This window comes from Brassica napus, chromosome C6 (assembly GCF_020379485.1).
Source record: "Brassica napus cultivar Da-Ae chromosome C6, Da-Ae, whole genome shotgun sequence".
NCBI classification, from domain to species: Eukaryota; Viridiplantae; Streptophyta; class Magnoliopsida; order Brassicales; family Brassicaceae; genus Brassica; species Brassica napus.
The window spans coordinates 24,118,163-24,136,016 of record NC_063449.1 but is presented as its reverse complement, the minus strand read 5'-3'; the positions used below and the strand labels follow the sequence as shown (position 1 = coordinate 24,136,016).

Here is a 17,854-nt window from a genome sequence, read left to right as displayed (position 1 = left end):
CATGAGCCTACTCGCCGTCAATATGACTTTTTTGGAAAATTAGATCTTATTTGATTCCTGAAAACCATTCAAGATGAATGATTGTATGGCGTTTCTTCGCATAGGACCATATGCATGTGCTGAGTGGAATTACGGGTAATATACTAAAATGGATTTAGCTAGTCTATTTAAGTGCAATATATACCAGTTTAATATATTTTCATAATAAGTTAACTTCTTGTATGGTAATTATATGGTTTTCCATATAATGTTTTGGCCGATAAATAGTCTAATAAATTGATTTTATTAATTAGTTTACCAAAAATATGTATTGTAAATGCCAGTACTAGCCTTTTAATTATAGTATATATTTTTAATAAATTGTCATAATGAGTTGGCTTCTTGTTAGAGGATATTACTATTTCTCATGTAATATTTTTGACCTGCAATGTTTTAATTATTTTAAACAGAGGATTCCCAGTGTGCCTGCACAACATGCCTGGAATGGTGTTCAGAACTACAAATAAAGCATATGGTAGTCTTACCTGATGATCAATATTCTTTTATCATATATATAGTGTTATTTTTTTAATTAAATTTTTATATGAATGATTTATGTATAGGATGAGATGCAAAACTTCACAACTATGATAGTAGACATGGTCAAGAAAGAAAATTTATTTGCATCACAAGGAGGCCCAATAATTCTTGCTCAGGTAATCAATTTAATCTTTTAAATACATTATCTGGTATTTCGTAATGTTATATACAATTCTAACAATATTTATCTTTTTTGGTTTACTAATCTTGCTGATAGTTAATGAGTAAGGAAATGTAATGGGATCCTATGGAGAATCAGGTAAAGAATACATTAAGTGGTGTGCAAACATGGCTCAGTCTCTTGATGTTGGTGTTCCATGGATAATGTGTCAACAAAATGATGCTCCTCAGCCTATGGTAATAAAATCAGTGTAGTTATAATGAATATTTATTTAATATATTCAAAGGTTGACTATTTAATATCGTTTTATTTTTATAGTTGAACACATGTAATGGCTTTTACTGTGACAATTTTGTACCAAACAATCCCAACACTCCTAAGATGTTGACTGAGAATTGGACCGGATGGTAAGTTTTATTTTCAGTATGATTATACTTTTATTATTTTGTAAATATTTTATCACTATATATTTATTTTGTCATCTGTTTGTTTAGGTTTAAGCAATGGGGTGGAAAAAATCCTCATAGAACAACTGAAGATGTCGCATTTTCTTTTGCAAGATTCTTCCAAAGAGGAGGAACTTTTAATAATTATTATATGGTAATTACAATATACAATTTAACTTATTTATTAAAATAAGCTCATAGAAAATCGACATTAACTAGAAAGAGTAATTGAAATGCTTTTATTATTGTAGTCCCATGGAGGCACCAGCTTTGACAGAACCGCATGTGGTCCATACATCACAACTTCATATGATTATGATGTTCCGCTTGACGAATATGGTAAATTTAAAGTATATTCATATTTAAAAATATTTTAGAAGTTTCTATTTTTACTAACATGGGAAAATCTATTAGGTAATTTGAATCAACCAAAATACGGGCATTTGAAACAACTTCATGATGTTCTTCACTCTATGGAGAGAGCTCTCACATACGAAACATCTCCACCATTGACTTTGGAAACTCTACATCGGTAATATTTTTTTTATTTTTTTATCACTATTGTACATGTTATTCTTGAACTAATTACTTATCATGAAAATATTACATAGGCAACAATTTATAAAACCGAAGAAGGATCAAGCTGATTTTTTGGAAATGGAAATGAAAATTCAGATGCAACAATTAGTTTCCAAGGAGAATATTACGTTGTCCCGGCTTGGTCTGTTACCATTTTACTGGATTGCAAAAATGAGGCTTATAACACCGCCGAGGTTTTTTATTTTACATTTTATTGTGTGGATTTTAAATTTTCATACTAACAACCAATATTCATTCAAATTTGTAACCAAAATTCATTTTTTTGTTGGCTTTATATTTTCAGATTACCACTCAGACTTCAATGATGGTTAAGAAACCAAATGAAGCTGAGAATACCCTTTCAACTCTGAAATGGTCATGGAGACCAGAGAACATGGACAATTTCCTTTTGAAAGGAAAAGGAGAATCTACACAGACACAACTATTTGATCAGAAAGTAGTAACCAATGATCAAAGTGATTATCTATGGTATATGACTACCGTTAAGTTTAAAAAACGAGATCCATTTTTGGGTAAAAGCATGTCTCTTCGCGTCAACAGTAATGCTCATGTCCTTCACGTTTTTTTGTCAATGGAAAACATATTGGTAAGTATCTCATATATATGTTTTACAAATCTCAATAACACCAACTTACCAAAAAGTACTTGATTTATATTTTTAGGTAATCAACACGCTGAGAATGAAAAATTTAACTATGTATTTGAGAAAGATGTGAAGTTTAAGTCTGGTCGTAATGTGATTGCTCTTCTTAGCATAACTGTGGGACTTGCGGTAAGTTCTTAGATATTATTTTATCTTGTATTTTTTTAAGTTAAAACTCTTTTTTTTTTAATTTTAACTGAAAATAAAAATTTGTCAATTTTTTGATAGAATTATGGTGCTTTCTTTGAAAGTAAGCCGGCTGGAATCACTGGACCCATTTTTATTACTGGAATAAATGGTGATGAAACTATAGTTAAAGACTTGTCTGCTCATAAATGGAGCTATAAAACTGGTTTAAATGGGTTTGAGAACCAACTCTTTAGAACAAAATCAATGTTTAAATGGTCAGTTGAAAGTGTACCGTTTAACCGAACCATGACTTGGTATAAGGTAAAGATATGTTATTATCTATAAGATAACAAACCAAACACTTGTTGATTTAATATCAAATCACATCATTCCATTTTGTCTTTCAGGATACATTCAATTCTCCCCTTGGAAATGATCCAGTTGTTGTCGATCATATGGGACTCGGGAAAGGTACAGCTTGGGTCAATGGAAACAACATTGGACGTTATTGGCCGGCATTCATTTCAAGCGAAAATGGTTGTGATGCAAAATGTAATTATAGAGGTGCTTATCATGCTGAAAAATGTCTCACCAATTGTGGAGAACCCACACAAAGATGGTACATTTTCCACATCTTATTAGGTTCTAGAATCAAATATGTTAATGTTAAACCTGAGAAATCTTTACTGGGATTTTTTTTGCTTTGTTCTTTTCTTGAGCAGGTACTATGTCCCTCGTTCTTTCTTGAATGCAGAAGGAGATAACACACTAGTTTTGTTTGAGGAAATGGGAGGAAACCCATCGCTTGTCAGTTTCCAAACTACTAGAGTGGGAAGTGTATGTGCTAACGTCTACGAGAAAACAATTATTGAGCTTTTATGCGATAGAAAACCCATTTCTGCCATCAAATTTGCATCCTTTGGTAATCCAGATGGCAATTGTGGATCTTTTGAAAAAGGAACTTGTGAATCAAGTAACAACGCGGTTGATATTCTCGCACAAGAATGCATTGGAAAAGAGAAATGTTCGATTGAAGTCTCTAAGGAAAAATTTGGAGCACCAGATTGCAGTGGTGCTACTAGAAAGCTTGCTGTCGAAGTTATATGCTAAATGTTTTTCTAGATTTATGGTGTTTTTTTATCATATTTCAGAATTATGCTATATTTTTTTCAAAAATTTAATTCTTTTTAATATTTATTGGTGAATAAAATAACACATTCTTATATACATTTTACACGGTAATCTTTTTTTTCCAAAACAATCTTGGTCATTTCTTCTTCACCATCCTCACTCTCTCTCAAAAATTGAATAATTGTTCCCTTCAGTATTTATTATTTTTCTATTTAAATCTTAGTGTGACATTTTTATTTGGTGGGAGCTGCTTTCGCAATTTTGTTTATTTGAATTCAACGGTTCTTTATTGACTTTAAACAGTGATTTCTTGTACTTAGAACATCATAAGTTATTTACAACTTGTACTATTTCATAAAGATCGCAATATTTTTATCAATATTTTTTTTGATAAAATCTTTGAACAAATACCGACAACTTAATATTTAAAATTTGCATTGAATGTTTATAAAAATTATAAATTACTAAAACTTTCAAAAACATTGCTCAATGAAAATTTGTTATCAGATATTTAATTTTTTGTTAAAAAAAGATACAAATAAGTACAACGCATCATTTAACAATATATCAATATTAAAAATATACTATTTATCTATGTATATATTATGTAAATTTAATTATATAAAATAGAAAATAGAAAAAGTGATCGTTTGGATTAATAAAATTTATTTACGTATTCATACCAATTTAATTATATATGTAATAGTTACTGACTTTTTCATTATCTAATATATATTATTTTATAATATATAAAAAATATAAAATACATAAAATACTTTATATATACGATGTTCATTATCTTAATTAATCTAGTATTAGTGTATTAAAAGATACACTAGTTCAAATCTTAGTGTGACATTTTTATTTGGTGGGAGCTGCTTTCGCAATTTTGTTTATTTGAATTCAACGGTTACTTATTGACTTTAAACGATGATTTCTTGTACTTAGAAGTTAGAACATCATAAGTTATTTGCAACTTGTATTATTTCATAAAGATCGCAAAAGTCAACTTGTTCGTTTCCGAATGTAGCAGAGGAGAATCCTAGTTGAGAATACAAGATTTTTGGTCTAATCCGGTTCAATGTTGTAGCATTCTCTAATTTATTTCATTATCAAAATAAATGAACAACTAGATGGGCCGTGTATCTTGGGCTTAGCCCAAATATATTATTTAAAAGAAAACGGCCCGGCTGATTTTCTCGCTTCTGCTACGCTCTGCCTCCCCTCCTCCGTCCTCCGTCCTCCGTCCACCGTCCACCGTCTAGTTTGATTCAGGTAACTGACTTTTAGATTCAGTGCCAATGATCGTTAGATTCAAAGGTTCTTTTTGTTGTCTCATAAATCTCCATAGAGAACGAAAGGTTGAAGCTTATTGTTGCGGAGGGTGCTTCGGGTTTGATTTGGTGTTTTAGGTTCCAAACTTTAGCATAAAGGAGAGAAGGAAACCATAATGAACAAGAGGAAAAACTGGAAGCTTGTTCCCGTTAATGGAAGGACGCAAAAGAAGATGAAGCCGCGTACTTCAGGTGAGATATCAAACATTGAATCTTGTAACCTTTCTGTTGAAGGGAAGACGCTCTGTTATGAACACATGGATCTTTGATTTAGAGTATTTGGTTCCTTTTATACTTTTCTGTTTCTTGAATTCTCTTACTTGTTTGTGCATGTCAGGGACGAATCTTTCTCTGTTCAAGAGAGACATCGATGAACTCATAGACGAGTTTGTGGAGGTACCTTTTATTTATTTATTTATTTATTTATTAGTTGTTTCAAATTGTTTTTCAGGCTTTCAAACTTGTTGTGTCTCTGGTTTTACTTGCAGGGTGATTTGACAACGTTTGATGATATGAAGAGGGTGTGGCTATCTCGAAAGTTTTCTTACATATATGAAGCCTTCCCTAACACCAACTTAGCATTTTTCATTCAGTCACTATATGCTCATACCATTGGTAAGTTTTGGGAACACTAATTATCCGTTGCTGTCTGTCTGTTTCCACATTTTGATTATTCTCTTAGCTAAGCTCACAAGCTAAGCCTTATGTCTACAGGCCACATGGTTAGTATTGATTCTTTTTCACGGAGGCTTGGAGGTCTTTACTGCCTCTATTGCCTTCATGAGATCCAGCCTTTTAAACCCAAGTTCCGGATTTATATCTCACTTCGTAAGTCTTCGCCATTTGTTGAATCTTATCTTTACCGTTTATAATCATAATTAACTAGCACGGTTCTCATATTTGCAGAGGAGCTTGGGAAATTTAGGGATCTTATAGTTGAGGCAAAAGAGAAAGGTGTAGAGATAGCTACTGCTGTGGGGAAACAAATGCTTGATAAAAACTTGTTTATATTTGGAGCTGTGGACTTTGATGAAACGTCTACAACCGAGAAACTTCATCAATCGATAGAGCTACAGAACAGACTTGTGCGGTGTGCTTACAAAAAGTATGTCACTTCGTCCCTTGAAATTTTTTCAGTAAGACTACCTAATCGTTATTTATTAATATAACATTTTCACTGATATGATTCTCAATCTTGACTTGAAATAGGTTAACCTCTGAAACCGAGATTGAGAAGTTTATTCATTTCGATATGGTGAGTACGAGATAACCTTTCCTTAAGATAGAAGACAGAAGAATATATATAAACGGGTATGCTGATTATTTTTCTTATTATCAGGGTAAAGAAGTTGATTTGAGCTCCATACATAAACAGTCTATAGAGTATGCAGAAGCCAAGAAGCGCGCAATGAAAAGTATGCTACTTCATTTGAACTGTTTTGTTAGCATATGAGATTTTAAGCATATGTGGTACTACCATATCAATGGTTCTTTATGTTTAATATCGCTTGTTTTTTTGGGTAATGTTAAGGTGCAGGAGAGATAGTGGAGATTGGGGACATAAAGCACATAGCGGAAGAGAAAGAGTTGATGGGAGAGAAGGTTGAGAAACTGAAAGAGGAATGGGATTCACAAAAACTTTCATTTTGTGAAAAAACCAAGTTTGACGGTCTTGATACGACACAGAAACTTCTGAAAGATGTTGAACATGATGATGATGGAGATGAAGATGAAGATGATGGGTTTGGTGAGCTTGACCGCTTACTTTCCCACAGCTGATTTGGACATTGCACTCAACCAGCGACAAGATTTTATGGATGACTGCTAATGAAAAAGCCCTCTATAGACATGGCATTTACAGGTAAATTTTGATTTGGTTTGATTAGACTTCAGATCAAATGTTTTATCTTATGGTTCTGAAATTTTATCAGAGTCAGGAGCTACAACACTGATCTTTTTAAATGAAGAGAGCAAGATGCTGATTAGGAGAAAAGATTATTAGTTAGTTTGCTTGTGAACTCAGTATCTAACAATTGGGAGTAATGTTGCTTTTTTCTTAATAAATGGAAATATATTTTTGTCATATTTTCGAGTACATGTGTTTATTATATAGTTTTCCAATGATAGAGAGATCTGGTTTACTGTATTTTTATCGAGTTTACATAATATTACTGAATATAATTATATAGATGTTGACGGCTTTATTTTTTTCGTAGATACGTCATAACTGTCCGAGGTGTATTTTGATGATTGAATATATTGAGATAATATGGGAAGGGGTTGGTGGTGAGACGAGCGGTGTTTGCTGGACCTTTGCCACTGTGGTTGTTGCCTTCATGGTCCTTTATCGAGAGTCCACACAGGGGATCACCAATTTTTTATTTTTTACATTTTTTATTTCGAGTCTTCTTTTCTCTTAGTCAAAAACATATTAGGTCGGCGAGTCTAATACGAAGAATAATCGGGCTGAGTAGCAACTAAAAGGAGAATACGTCGTTCACTAATATTTAATCAATGTGTTACGGTCCAAGGTTTTAAATTCATGAAGATTATCAGGATTAAAAAGAAAGACTTGAATACCCCTTCGTCCCAACTCCCATTTTTCAGCAGGGAACCGTGTTTTCAATGATACTATATATTAACTAATATTAACTTTGTTGTTAATTAACCTGTCGCCTCACCAGACGATCTCTTTGCAAGCCTATCATGCTCCGCTCAAGAAATATTAGATGTTTGGTTAGAAAACTTTTGGTCACTGTTTTAATCAAAGGAAATTGCTAAAAATACCATATTCATAATATAATTTTTCATGTTTACACTAACCATTTTTATCCTCACCTTTAAAAAGAGAAAAAAACATTTAAAATCCTAGAATTAACTAATATAAATTTAGGGTTTAGAATTGAAGGGTGAAGTAGAGTTTTTGGAATGTGAAATTTAAGATTCTAATAAATACATAAAAAATATATTTAAAAAACTATTCAAAACTAATTTTCGATTTTCAAAAAAAAATTTGGAAAAAAAATTCGAAAAAAAGAAAATTCAAAAAGCAAATTATAAAAAAATTATAATACGAAGACATAAAAGAAATTATTTATTTAAATAATTATTCATTATATATATATATAGAACAAGAATATAAGATTGTTTTGTTTTTTAACGAAAAATATATTTTAGAAAATATTTCTTTAGTGATAATAAACATGAATTATAGTCCGAAAAAGTGGTAATCATGAAAATTACTCTATCAATGCTACTGTTGTAAAACGAAGCTTTTAGGTCTGAATATTTATGTGTTTTATTAATGAATAAGAGATCCCTTTATATAAGGGTTACATGAGAGATAAATAGAAATACATAAATGGAAATATTACAAATCATAAACATAGATGAAATAGGAAAACTAGAAGAATAGAAAGTCTCTAGCCGACTTTCCCTCTCTCTCCATGCCTCGGCCGCCGCCTCTCTCTCTAGGGTTTGGACCGTCTCTCTCTCTAGGGTTTGGGCCGGTTATGGACATCCACCAATTGATTTATAACACTCCCCCTTGGATGCCATAACCATTTAGGGATTGTAATACGCTTAATGTTGCCTCATTAAAACCTTATCAGGAAAACTCAGTGGGACAAAACCATAATGAAGGAAAAAGAGTACAACACGTACTACTCCCCCTGATGTGAACCTCAGTGGAAGTTCTTCAGCCTACGCATCTGATGCGTGAGCTTCCTGGACGTGCAGGTAGGAAGTAAACAAATCGGCCAAGTTTATTACTGAACCGTAACTGGACTACTTTGACATCTCCGGTCTTTTCTCATGTCTTATGACATCGTGTGTGCATGGTCAATAAGTGAATCTTTGCTATCGACTACTCTTAATTTGGTCGGTCAGACTTACAAACAATATACATGCTGAGCATGGTGCCATGAACTTGTAATCTCAAGTCATAAGTATATGTCCTGGTGCATCTTTTCTACACGAATGTATATCAACCACACTCTAATCTGATCGATTCATGTTGAGTCATAGATCTCGCCTATACATGTTTATAACTTGTCTCATGAGTGTCTAAGATCAAGATGTGATCAATGATTATTGCTGTAATGAGTTTTACGATCTCATTGAACTATGGCTCTGCAACCAAATACACTCATGGACCTCATACATGACCATCGACTCTTCTTGCCTTTGGCAATGCTACATTCATTAGTCTTTGCAGTCCTATCTTGATATATGATGGCGTCCCATGACCTTTCTTGCCGTGGACCATATCACGCATAGGTCATGGACCTCGGCCACATGTGTTTATGGACTACAACACGATGGCTGATCTTTCTTTTCACTAGCCATGATCAAAGAAGAAGAGCCGGACGCCTCTAGCCGGACACCCACACAGATTTAATAGATAATCTGTATCAATCAACTAACCTTTCTTTAGGCTGGTTTAGTATAAGTAAACACAAGGAATTCAAATCTCTTTTATAAGTATATGGACTGAATTGGATTGTTCTTATACAACTCATTTACATAATATATGCAGCTGCTTTGTTTCAGTCCATGAACAGCTTAGGAACAATATTGTTCTTTATCCAGTGATCCATATGTTGCTTACTACATCAGTGTATGTCAATCTAATTTCTTTCTTATGACCAGACCTTTTGTCAATTTCGAAAATCTGTAGCAGCATCCACCACATAGGAGTTTATCTCCTTATAATTTGTTCCTTTGGTCTCTGTGAGTATCCTTGTGTAACAAGCTATGATCGAATGTTGTTAGTAGGAAAACATGAACACCTTTACACCTTGTGATCATGTACCATCTCTCACGGTTTCTTTTCCCTCACAAGACCCATCTATTTCACTGGTTTATCAGATGGTGTTTCTATATATGTGTATGGCCAATACGCCTATCTCTTCTTTAGATACCTTGAACCCCACGTTTATCTTTCAATCTAATCTTTAATCTTTATGAGTACTCTTTCGTGGGTTCATGATCCTCGTTTATATCTTTAAACTCAAGTGCTACTACTTTATGTATCCTTATACAAATATAACTCTCATGTGTCGACACTTATATATATATGTGTGGTTCCATTGTGTTCCAGACATGATCTAATCGATTTGAGATTTCATTATCCAGGACCTTTGTTACCTAGTAGCTTGGCGTCCCAAGCTACATGGTTTGGTACCTTAGATGTTTAGCTGCGCAGCCTTTTCTCAATGTCTGGTATGGTTTCTATTTTGACCTCGGATCTGTATTCTATGCATCCTTTCTTTCCGAGGTTCCTTATCTTATGGAACACTTTGGTCTATCTTGTATAGACTCTGTAGCAACTTGACTGTGTCTCTAGGACATCAGTTTCGTTTGGTGCTAAGCTGGTTATGACTTAGTCATTCTTTTCTTTTCTTTTCGGGTCAGTGTCTGGCATCTAGATTAGCTAGCTTTGTATAATCTTTCTTTGGACGTCTTAAATCATACTTTTAGTCCGAGGATCTTGCCAAGACAATGATGGTTGATACCATTCTATTTCTCTTATCATTCTTTTAATCTTTACCATCTTATAACTTTCTCCTTCTAATGTTGGATAGTCGGGTTCATTAGTCATGCAATCTGTGCACCTGGCCTCAATCTGATCACTCATATTTGGCTCAAGGTCTCTTAAAACTCATGGGAGAAAGACATACTTTTTTCCAAGATATATTCTCAATCCTCTTCTGAGGTTCCATCTTAGACGGCACATATGTATGTGGTGGTTTATTCAATAGTCTCTTAAGATGGTATATGTCTGGCTCATGACCCGTATTCAATCTGAGATGGGAATATCTATGCTCACTTATATGGCCTGATGCATATTAACCTTATATACATGTAAAACTCGTGATGTCCCCAAGCTTATAGACTTTAGAGTCTGAACCTTATAGGTAATAGCCTGTACGGCCAAGCTGTTATCAAGCTGTTATATCCGTGTTTATAGTATGGTCATGGACCACGGGTTTGTCCTCACTCCCCCTCATGATCATACTATAATCTGCAGATGCTTGGGACATTATAGCCCTTTTAATATCAATCTTTTTCATCAAGTTTAGACCAGGATGGCTAATCCGGTCATGCCATATAGTGTATAATTTTCGTGGGGTATACCAATCTGGTTACCATGGCTCTTGCCTCTTATCATATTGATCTTTGTATAGTCTAGATCAGTAGAGAATGCAGGTATAGTTTCGACCACTCTTTGTTTCTTTTGCCCATTGTTTCTATATGGAAACCATTCTTATATCATATATCTTATAAACTCAATGGGCTTCTATGGGTGGATATATAGCATTAGGTCTTTCAAGCCTGCGTGCTCTTTTTAGGCACCAATGTACTTAGCCTCTTTAGGCGCCAATGTACTAAGTCTAGTCGTAGCCCTTTAGGCAATTCTATACTGGTCGCAGGCCCTTATCTGACTGACTATACCCGCAACATTGCCTTATATATTGGCGTTTTCTTAGTCATATCTAAAATCATTCATTCATCTTATAATATAAGTTCTTAATTCAAGAAAATCACAAACATAAAGCAAAACAAACACAGAAGTCGAAATCAACATTATTCTTTTTAGACAATCAGATGTTTTAGCCTAATGATTCCCCATTACATATCTTATGGCACACTGACTTGGTCGAGTGTGGTGGCTTAGAAATGCCACAGCCTCCTCTCCCTTAACCATGGCCAAAACTGGGTCCACAACCACGGTTATAGTGATTCCTATGTCCATGGTCGTATAAGGTGATTTGGCTATGCCCACGTCCTTTCCATCCATCACGGTTACAGCCGTATGGTTTATCATGATGGACGTGGTTGCTTTCTTTAAATTTTTTTTTCTGCAGCCTCATTGGCTTAGGGTTGGCGAGTAATCATTATCGCCATGTATCTATTACTTTCACTTGCATTATTATCTATTCACCGAGGCCCTTTGATTTCAGGACAATCTCTGTGTCTAATGTCCATTGTAAATAGTTATTTCCAAAGAGATTTAGGGCAGCATAATCTAGATTGCTGATTTTCGACATCTGTAATCATATATCACTCAATCTTTATAAGAAAATAAATCGTGTGACCAAGTAAACAATCAAGTTAATGCATTCCTAATAAACAAGCCACACGACTATAGGGGTGATGTGCAATGAGGCCACACGGCCTAGGTGATGTATGATGCGGCCAAGCAAACAATCAAGTAATGATCAATGCATCAGTAAGTAAGCCACACGGCTATGAGGGTTTAATGCAATACAATCAAGGCCACACGGTCATACAGTCATGATTCAAGCAAAGAGGCCACACAGCTAGATAGATATATGATGCATACGATCTTAGCTTTTGGATTCTATATGTGATCAAGGTGATATGATGTATGCAAGCCACACGGCTATGATAGTAAGGTGCAATAAAGGCCACACGGCCAAGCTATGATGCAAACAGTCTATGTTGATCCAATTAGGGTTTTATCATCTTAGCAATACAAAATGTGGCTAGGGTTTCAGATTTTATGAGAATCAAAATAATCTAGCACCTTAGCTTTCAAGACATCAATTAGATCAGTCAAAATAACAGGAATCAAACCTAAACACAATTTGGATCAATATCATGCGATTTAGGGTTTCAAGGCCCTTAGGGATTCAAATTCGAGATTTAGGGTTTCAGATTCAATATGCAATCAATCTAGCCGACTTAACTCACAATCAATAGAATCAATCAAGCAAGCAAGCCTTATGGCTAAGGTTTATGCCTCACGGCCAAGAAGAAGCCACACGGCCATGAGGAAGCCACACTGCCAAAACAGGAAAACAAGCCGCACGGCTAATGATTCAATTCTATATAGTTTGTTGTGTAATTGCAATCCTAGCATAGATGCATTCTATCAGTTTATACAATGTACTCAACACAAGCAAACTAATCGGCCAAGCAAAGAACAATCATACTTGATTTCAATTTCAATTTCAATACCATCCTAACATGAGATTCTAAGTGCAATTGCAATCAATCAATGTGATTAGGTTTAGGTATGAATGCAACAAGGCCACACGGCCACAAGTATGATTATGTCTAGAACAGTTTAACCTAATCATATAGTTTCAGATTTTGATTTTAAACAATCTAAACTAGATCATTAGGGTTTTGATTAAAACAAGCCAATTACTTCAGATTCAAGATTCAAGTTTAAACAATCCTAATAATAGTTCTAGGTGATCAATCAATCAAACAAAAAATTTTAAAATCCAAACAATTAAAATCGATTTTTCAAATTAGGGTTTTGGGAATTCGATTTGATCTTAGATCAAGGGAGTTTAATTTTGGGATTCAAAACTTTCAAGGTTCTGATTTTTATTGATCAATGGATCAAATCTCGATTTTAGGGTTTGGATCGAACTTATAGAGCTTCGATTTACTCATAGGGTATCGATCTATTATCCTATGGCTTTCATCCTTTTAGAGATTATATTTTAGGGTTTCAATCTTTACAAAACAACCAGATTCGATTCATATTTTCAGAATTCGAATTACCTTTAGGTTTTGAAGATTGTAGAACCGGACCACCAAGAGAACCTCGAGCTGGATGGGACGCGAACTGGAACAAGCTGGAACGCGAGCTGGAACGAGCTAGAACGGATGCGTGCTGAGGCGCGAGCTGGAACGGAACGCGTCTGATCGGGAACGCGAGCTGTAGCTGTCCCGGATGTAAGCTGAGAACGGATGGAGCTGAGGCTGAGTTCGTCTAGTATCAGGAACGCCTTAGGGCTGGGGCTGATCGGATGAACACGAGCTGGAACGCTTGCAAGAACAGATTAGGGTTCGTCGGGTTCGGATTAGGGTTCCAAAGCAAATTGGCGCGCACTGTATCGTGCGTGAGGGCGCGTCGGTGGTCAGATCGACAAACGGTTTGCACTGACTGATTCGTCTTGGCAAGAGCTTCGATTTGATATCTTGATAGTTTTCTGGATCCTCACGGTTTGGGAGAACGACCTCTTTGAAGTCCTGAGGTAGATTCTTTTTTTTTAGGGTTATAGGGGTTTGGTTTTAGGCTCAGGGTGTTAGAAGCTATCGTGATGATAACGTGTTGTAAAACGAAGGTTTTAGTCTGAATATTTATGTGTTTTATTAATGAATAAGAATTCCCTTTATATAAGGTTTACATGAGAGATAAATGAAAATACATAAATGAAAAGATTACAAATCATAAACATAGATGAAATAAGAAAACTAGAAGAATGGAAAGTCTCTAGCCGACTTTCCCTCTCTCTCCATGCCGCAGCCGCCGCCTCTCTCTCTAGGGTTTGAACCGTCTTTCTCTCTAGGGTTTGGACCGGGCCGGTTAAAGACATCCACCGATTGTTTTATAACAGCTACGAGTTTAATTAGAGTTTGATTTGTCAACTTTGACTCCCATTTTCCGGCAGGGAAACCGCGTTGACCCTGGTACTAGTACGACACTTACGAAAATACCACCATCTTTCAGTAAAAGATAGGTATCGTCTAGTCAAATATCTCCCGAAATATAATGTAAAATGTTACAAAATTTTAATTTCATATCGGAGTCATCGCCCACTCATTCAAGTGTTTGAATGAACTCAGCTTACTGACCCACTACTTCTTTGAGTTATAGCATAGCTTAATATAGAGACCCTCTAAGGCTCTAACATCTTTTTTTCGAAAAAAAAAAAAAGCTCTAACATCTACGTCTTCAGTTGATTTACATTTGCTATATTAATCTCTGAATTAGCCATATATTTATACCAAACTTTAGAAATTACTTTTCGGCTTAGTAGAAGCAATCAAGTCTATATAACCATCGACCTCTCAGTACATCTTTATAATTAAAAGAAAAAAATTACGACGACCGATAAGTTCTAAGACAATTTCACGACATACAATCGTTTCAAGCAAGATAGACTAAATAGCAAATTATATAGAATCTCTTTTAACCTAATAATATCTAAGCTTATAAGGAAGCTTTTGGAGTCAACGAAGTCGTCTAATTAGAGTTTATTATTTAGAAGATTTTATGATTTTTATCTAACCAATAGAGAAAAATATAATTAAAATAATTGTCTATGCTGGTTTGGTTGGTGGAGTATAATATTATTGAATTAATATGAGAAATATTGTTATGTTGATTTTGATTTGGTTTGATTAGGTTTCGATCAACATGTCGAGCCCATTGGTCTAACAACAAAGTATTAAGACATCGATCGTCATATAAAATGCAAGATGTATTCAACATTTAGAAAATGGTTATATTTAGGATGTGACCGTAAGTCACAAATAGAATAAATGTTCTGGGTTGACAAAAAAAAAGAATAAATATTCTGGCGAGAAATTTATTACTCTCAGACCAGCTGCTAAAATAACCAATCAAATGGAAAGAAGTTTTTATATTTTTTACTCCCTCCGTTTTTTAATATAAATCATTTTAAAAAAAAAATTAAGTTCTAAATTATATGACGTTTTCGGTTTTTTATGTAAAATTTATTAACATTTAATATTACTAGAATCGTGACCGCGCGTAGTTTTCGGTTTTCTATGTAAAATTTATTAACATTTAATGTTACTAGAATCGTGACCGCGCTACGCGCGGATAATATATTTAAATTTATTGTTTTTATATTTGTAATTAATAGGCAACATTTGTTATTTGTATTTATTTTCTAAAAATATTTATAACTGTCTTTTTACCAATTTTAACTGAATATTTGTACATTATTTTAATTTTTCTGAATTTTTACTATGACTTTGAATTTTTTACTTTTTCATCACAAAGTTTTTGTTAGTATAAAGTAGGTTCATAATTTTTGAAATAAGAAAGAATAACACATCTAACACCGTAAACATGAATACTGTAGTTTGATTTTTTTTGTTTTCTATTTAGTTTTAATTTTTTCTTTGAAGCTTTGAATAATGTTTATGAAGTTGTTGTAAAATATTTTGGATGATGTTGAGACGAACAATAATTTTTTGTATTCTTTTGATTAGTTTTTAAATATAACATACATGGTTAATGAAATATTTTTTACATTTATAATTTTTTTGGTTGTTGCTTTGCTAGTTCATCCCATATAAATATTACTCCCTCTGTTTTTTAAAGATGGATGTTCTAGAGAAATATTTTGTTTCCAAAAGATGTATTTTTCATGTTTTCAAAGCATATTTTGTCAACTAATAATGAAAAATTGTGTGTTTCAAAAATATTAATTACATTTCTTTTAATCCTATTGGTTTAAAAATATAAAAAATATAAAGTTACAAAAAACTATGCATTAATAACTAAGTTTTAATATGGTTTCTTAATAAGTGTGAAAATCCTAGAACATTCATCTTTAAAAAACAGAGGGAGTAGCATATTTGTGAATCAGTGAGTAATTAATTCATTAGAACTTCATTTTCATTAACTGTAAGAGAATTGTTTTTGAAACTGACCGTAAGAGAATTTTGGTATCTATATTAAACCAAAATTTTGGTTTAACTAATTTTTATTGTAATAATCTAGCTAGAATTATTTTTAGTTTATTTTGTTAAGCTAATAACATAGTTTTGTTGTGTATATCAAACCAATATTGCATAACCATACTTTTTGTGAAACTGATGAACCTAATCAATCGGTTAAATTAAACCAAAAACATTATGCTTACACGTTTGTTTGTATTTTGTTTTGAAGACGTAAGCCAATAAAAACTAAAAAGAGAATTTAATGATTTTTAAACTAAAACAAAGATTAATTCTTAATTTGACATATGTTTTACATAAACATCTAGATAAGAAGATAACATATCTATATTTAGATGGTAACTAAGATTTATTTATTTTTATTCTGCTTCCTCATGGTCATGTTATATATAGTCTCCACTAATAATAAAAAAAACAAATTTTAAAATCACCCAATGTGAACTTCAGTGGTTTCTAGACCACGTAAAGCCACACCCTAACCAGTTCGTTGGAGCTTATTGCTACCTAGATTCAACTATTACAAAGGTAGCTTCGATTATATTACTTTATAATTATATGAATGTATTTTAACTTTAAAACTGCCAATTATGTATTTGAATGTATAATACATATGTTATGTATTTTATAAAAAAAATTATAAAACGAAAAAATAAATTATGGGAATGCAAAAATGAAATATTGATAGAAACATACTGTAGATTACATTATTGGCAATAATATTACATCAAAAATTATTTTTAACACTTTATTTACAATATTGTATATAGTTTTTTATTATTATTTAAACCAAAACCTCGTGAAAACTACTTTTAACTATGCAGATTTTTTATTATTGTTTCGTTTTCTAAACAGTTTTCGGATGTAAATTTCTTTTGCACATCATCCAACGAAACATGTCACTAAGATTACTTTTAATAGTTATTTCTTTCTTTTTTTTTTGAAAAAGGCTTCAAGTTATTTATATTTCTTATTCTAAAAGTATAGTACGATTTGCTCAAAAAAAAAGTATAGTACAATTATTTATATGAACATATTTCATGAGACACTGGTTTAACAAAGGGAACTACATTTAGATGTAACGACGCGTTTCCTTTGTGTTATGCACCTCCAATGTAATTAAATTAATGTTATAAGATAAACTTTGAAATGATCCTCCACTCCTTTACCAATTCAAGCACTATGATCATCTACTTATCAAACACTATGATCACCTACTCATTTACCAAATCAAACACCATCTTTGATATTTTATGTATTGTTGCTCACTATAAATACCATTACTCATCTCACTCTTTTGTACACTATTACATCTTCTTCTTCTTCCTTATAATAAACTCTCTCACTTATATTAGTGTTATTTGCTTTCTACGGGTATTAAATTCTATTCTTA

The 17,854-nt window shown here is 33.1% G+C and overlaps 2 protein-coding genes across 5 annotated transcripts; both read left to right on the top strand.

Moving 5' to 3' along the window:
• The first annotated feature begins 867 nt into the window (after positions 1–867).
• Positions 868–3,628, top strand: LOC106345459 (beta-galactosidase 15-like). The gene is made up of 10 exons (XM_048759755.1): positions 868–936; positions 1,019–1,107; positions 1,195–1,300; positions 1,398–1,485; positions 1,822–1,919; positions 2,030–2,285; positions 2,409–2,518; positions 2,618–2,839; positions 2,926–3,137; positions 3,241–3,628. The coding sequence occupies exons 1-10, from the start codon at positions 868–870 to the stop codon at positions 3,626–3,628; spliced, it is 1,638 nt and encodes a 545-aa protein (XP_048615712.1).
• A 1,184-nt stretch (positions 3,629–4,812) lies between these two features.
• Positions 4,813–7,526, top strand: BNAC06G14520D. Of its 4 annotated transcripts, none has more exons than XM_013894560.3 (10): positions 4,813–4,924; positions 5,001–5,175; positions 5,321–5,379; positions 5,472–5,598; positions 5,698–5,811; positions 5,890–6,088; positions 6,193–6,238; positions 6,323–6,398; positions 6,515–6,844; positions 6,915–7,129. In XM_013894560.3, exons 2-9 carry the CDS (start codon positions 5,100–5,102, stop codon positions 6,760–6,762), a joined length of 945 nt encoding a protein of 314 aa, XP_013750014.1. In that variant the 5' UTR covers positions 4,813–4,924; positions 5,001–5,099; the 3' UTR covers positions 6,763–6,844; positions 6,915–7,129. The 4 variants fall into 4 exon arrangements, with proteins under 4 accessions (XP_013750014.1, XP_013750015.1, XP_013750016.1 ...); XM_013894561.3 differs by having other exon boundaries at positions 4,818–4,924; positions 5,062–5,175; XM_013894562.3 differs by having other exon boundaries at positions 4,906–4,924; positions 5,033–5,175.
• The last annotated feature ends 10,328 nt before the right edge of the window (positions 7,527–17,854 follow it).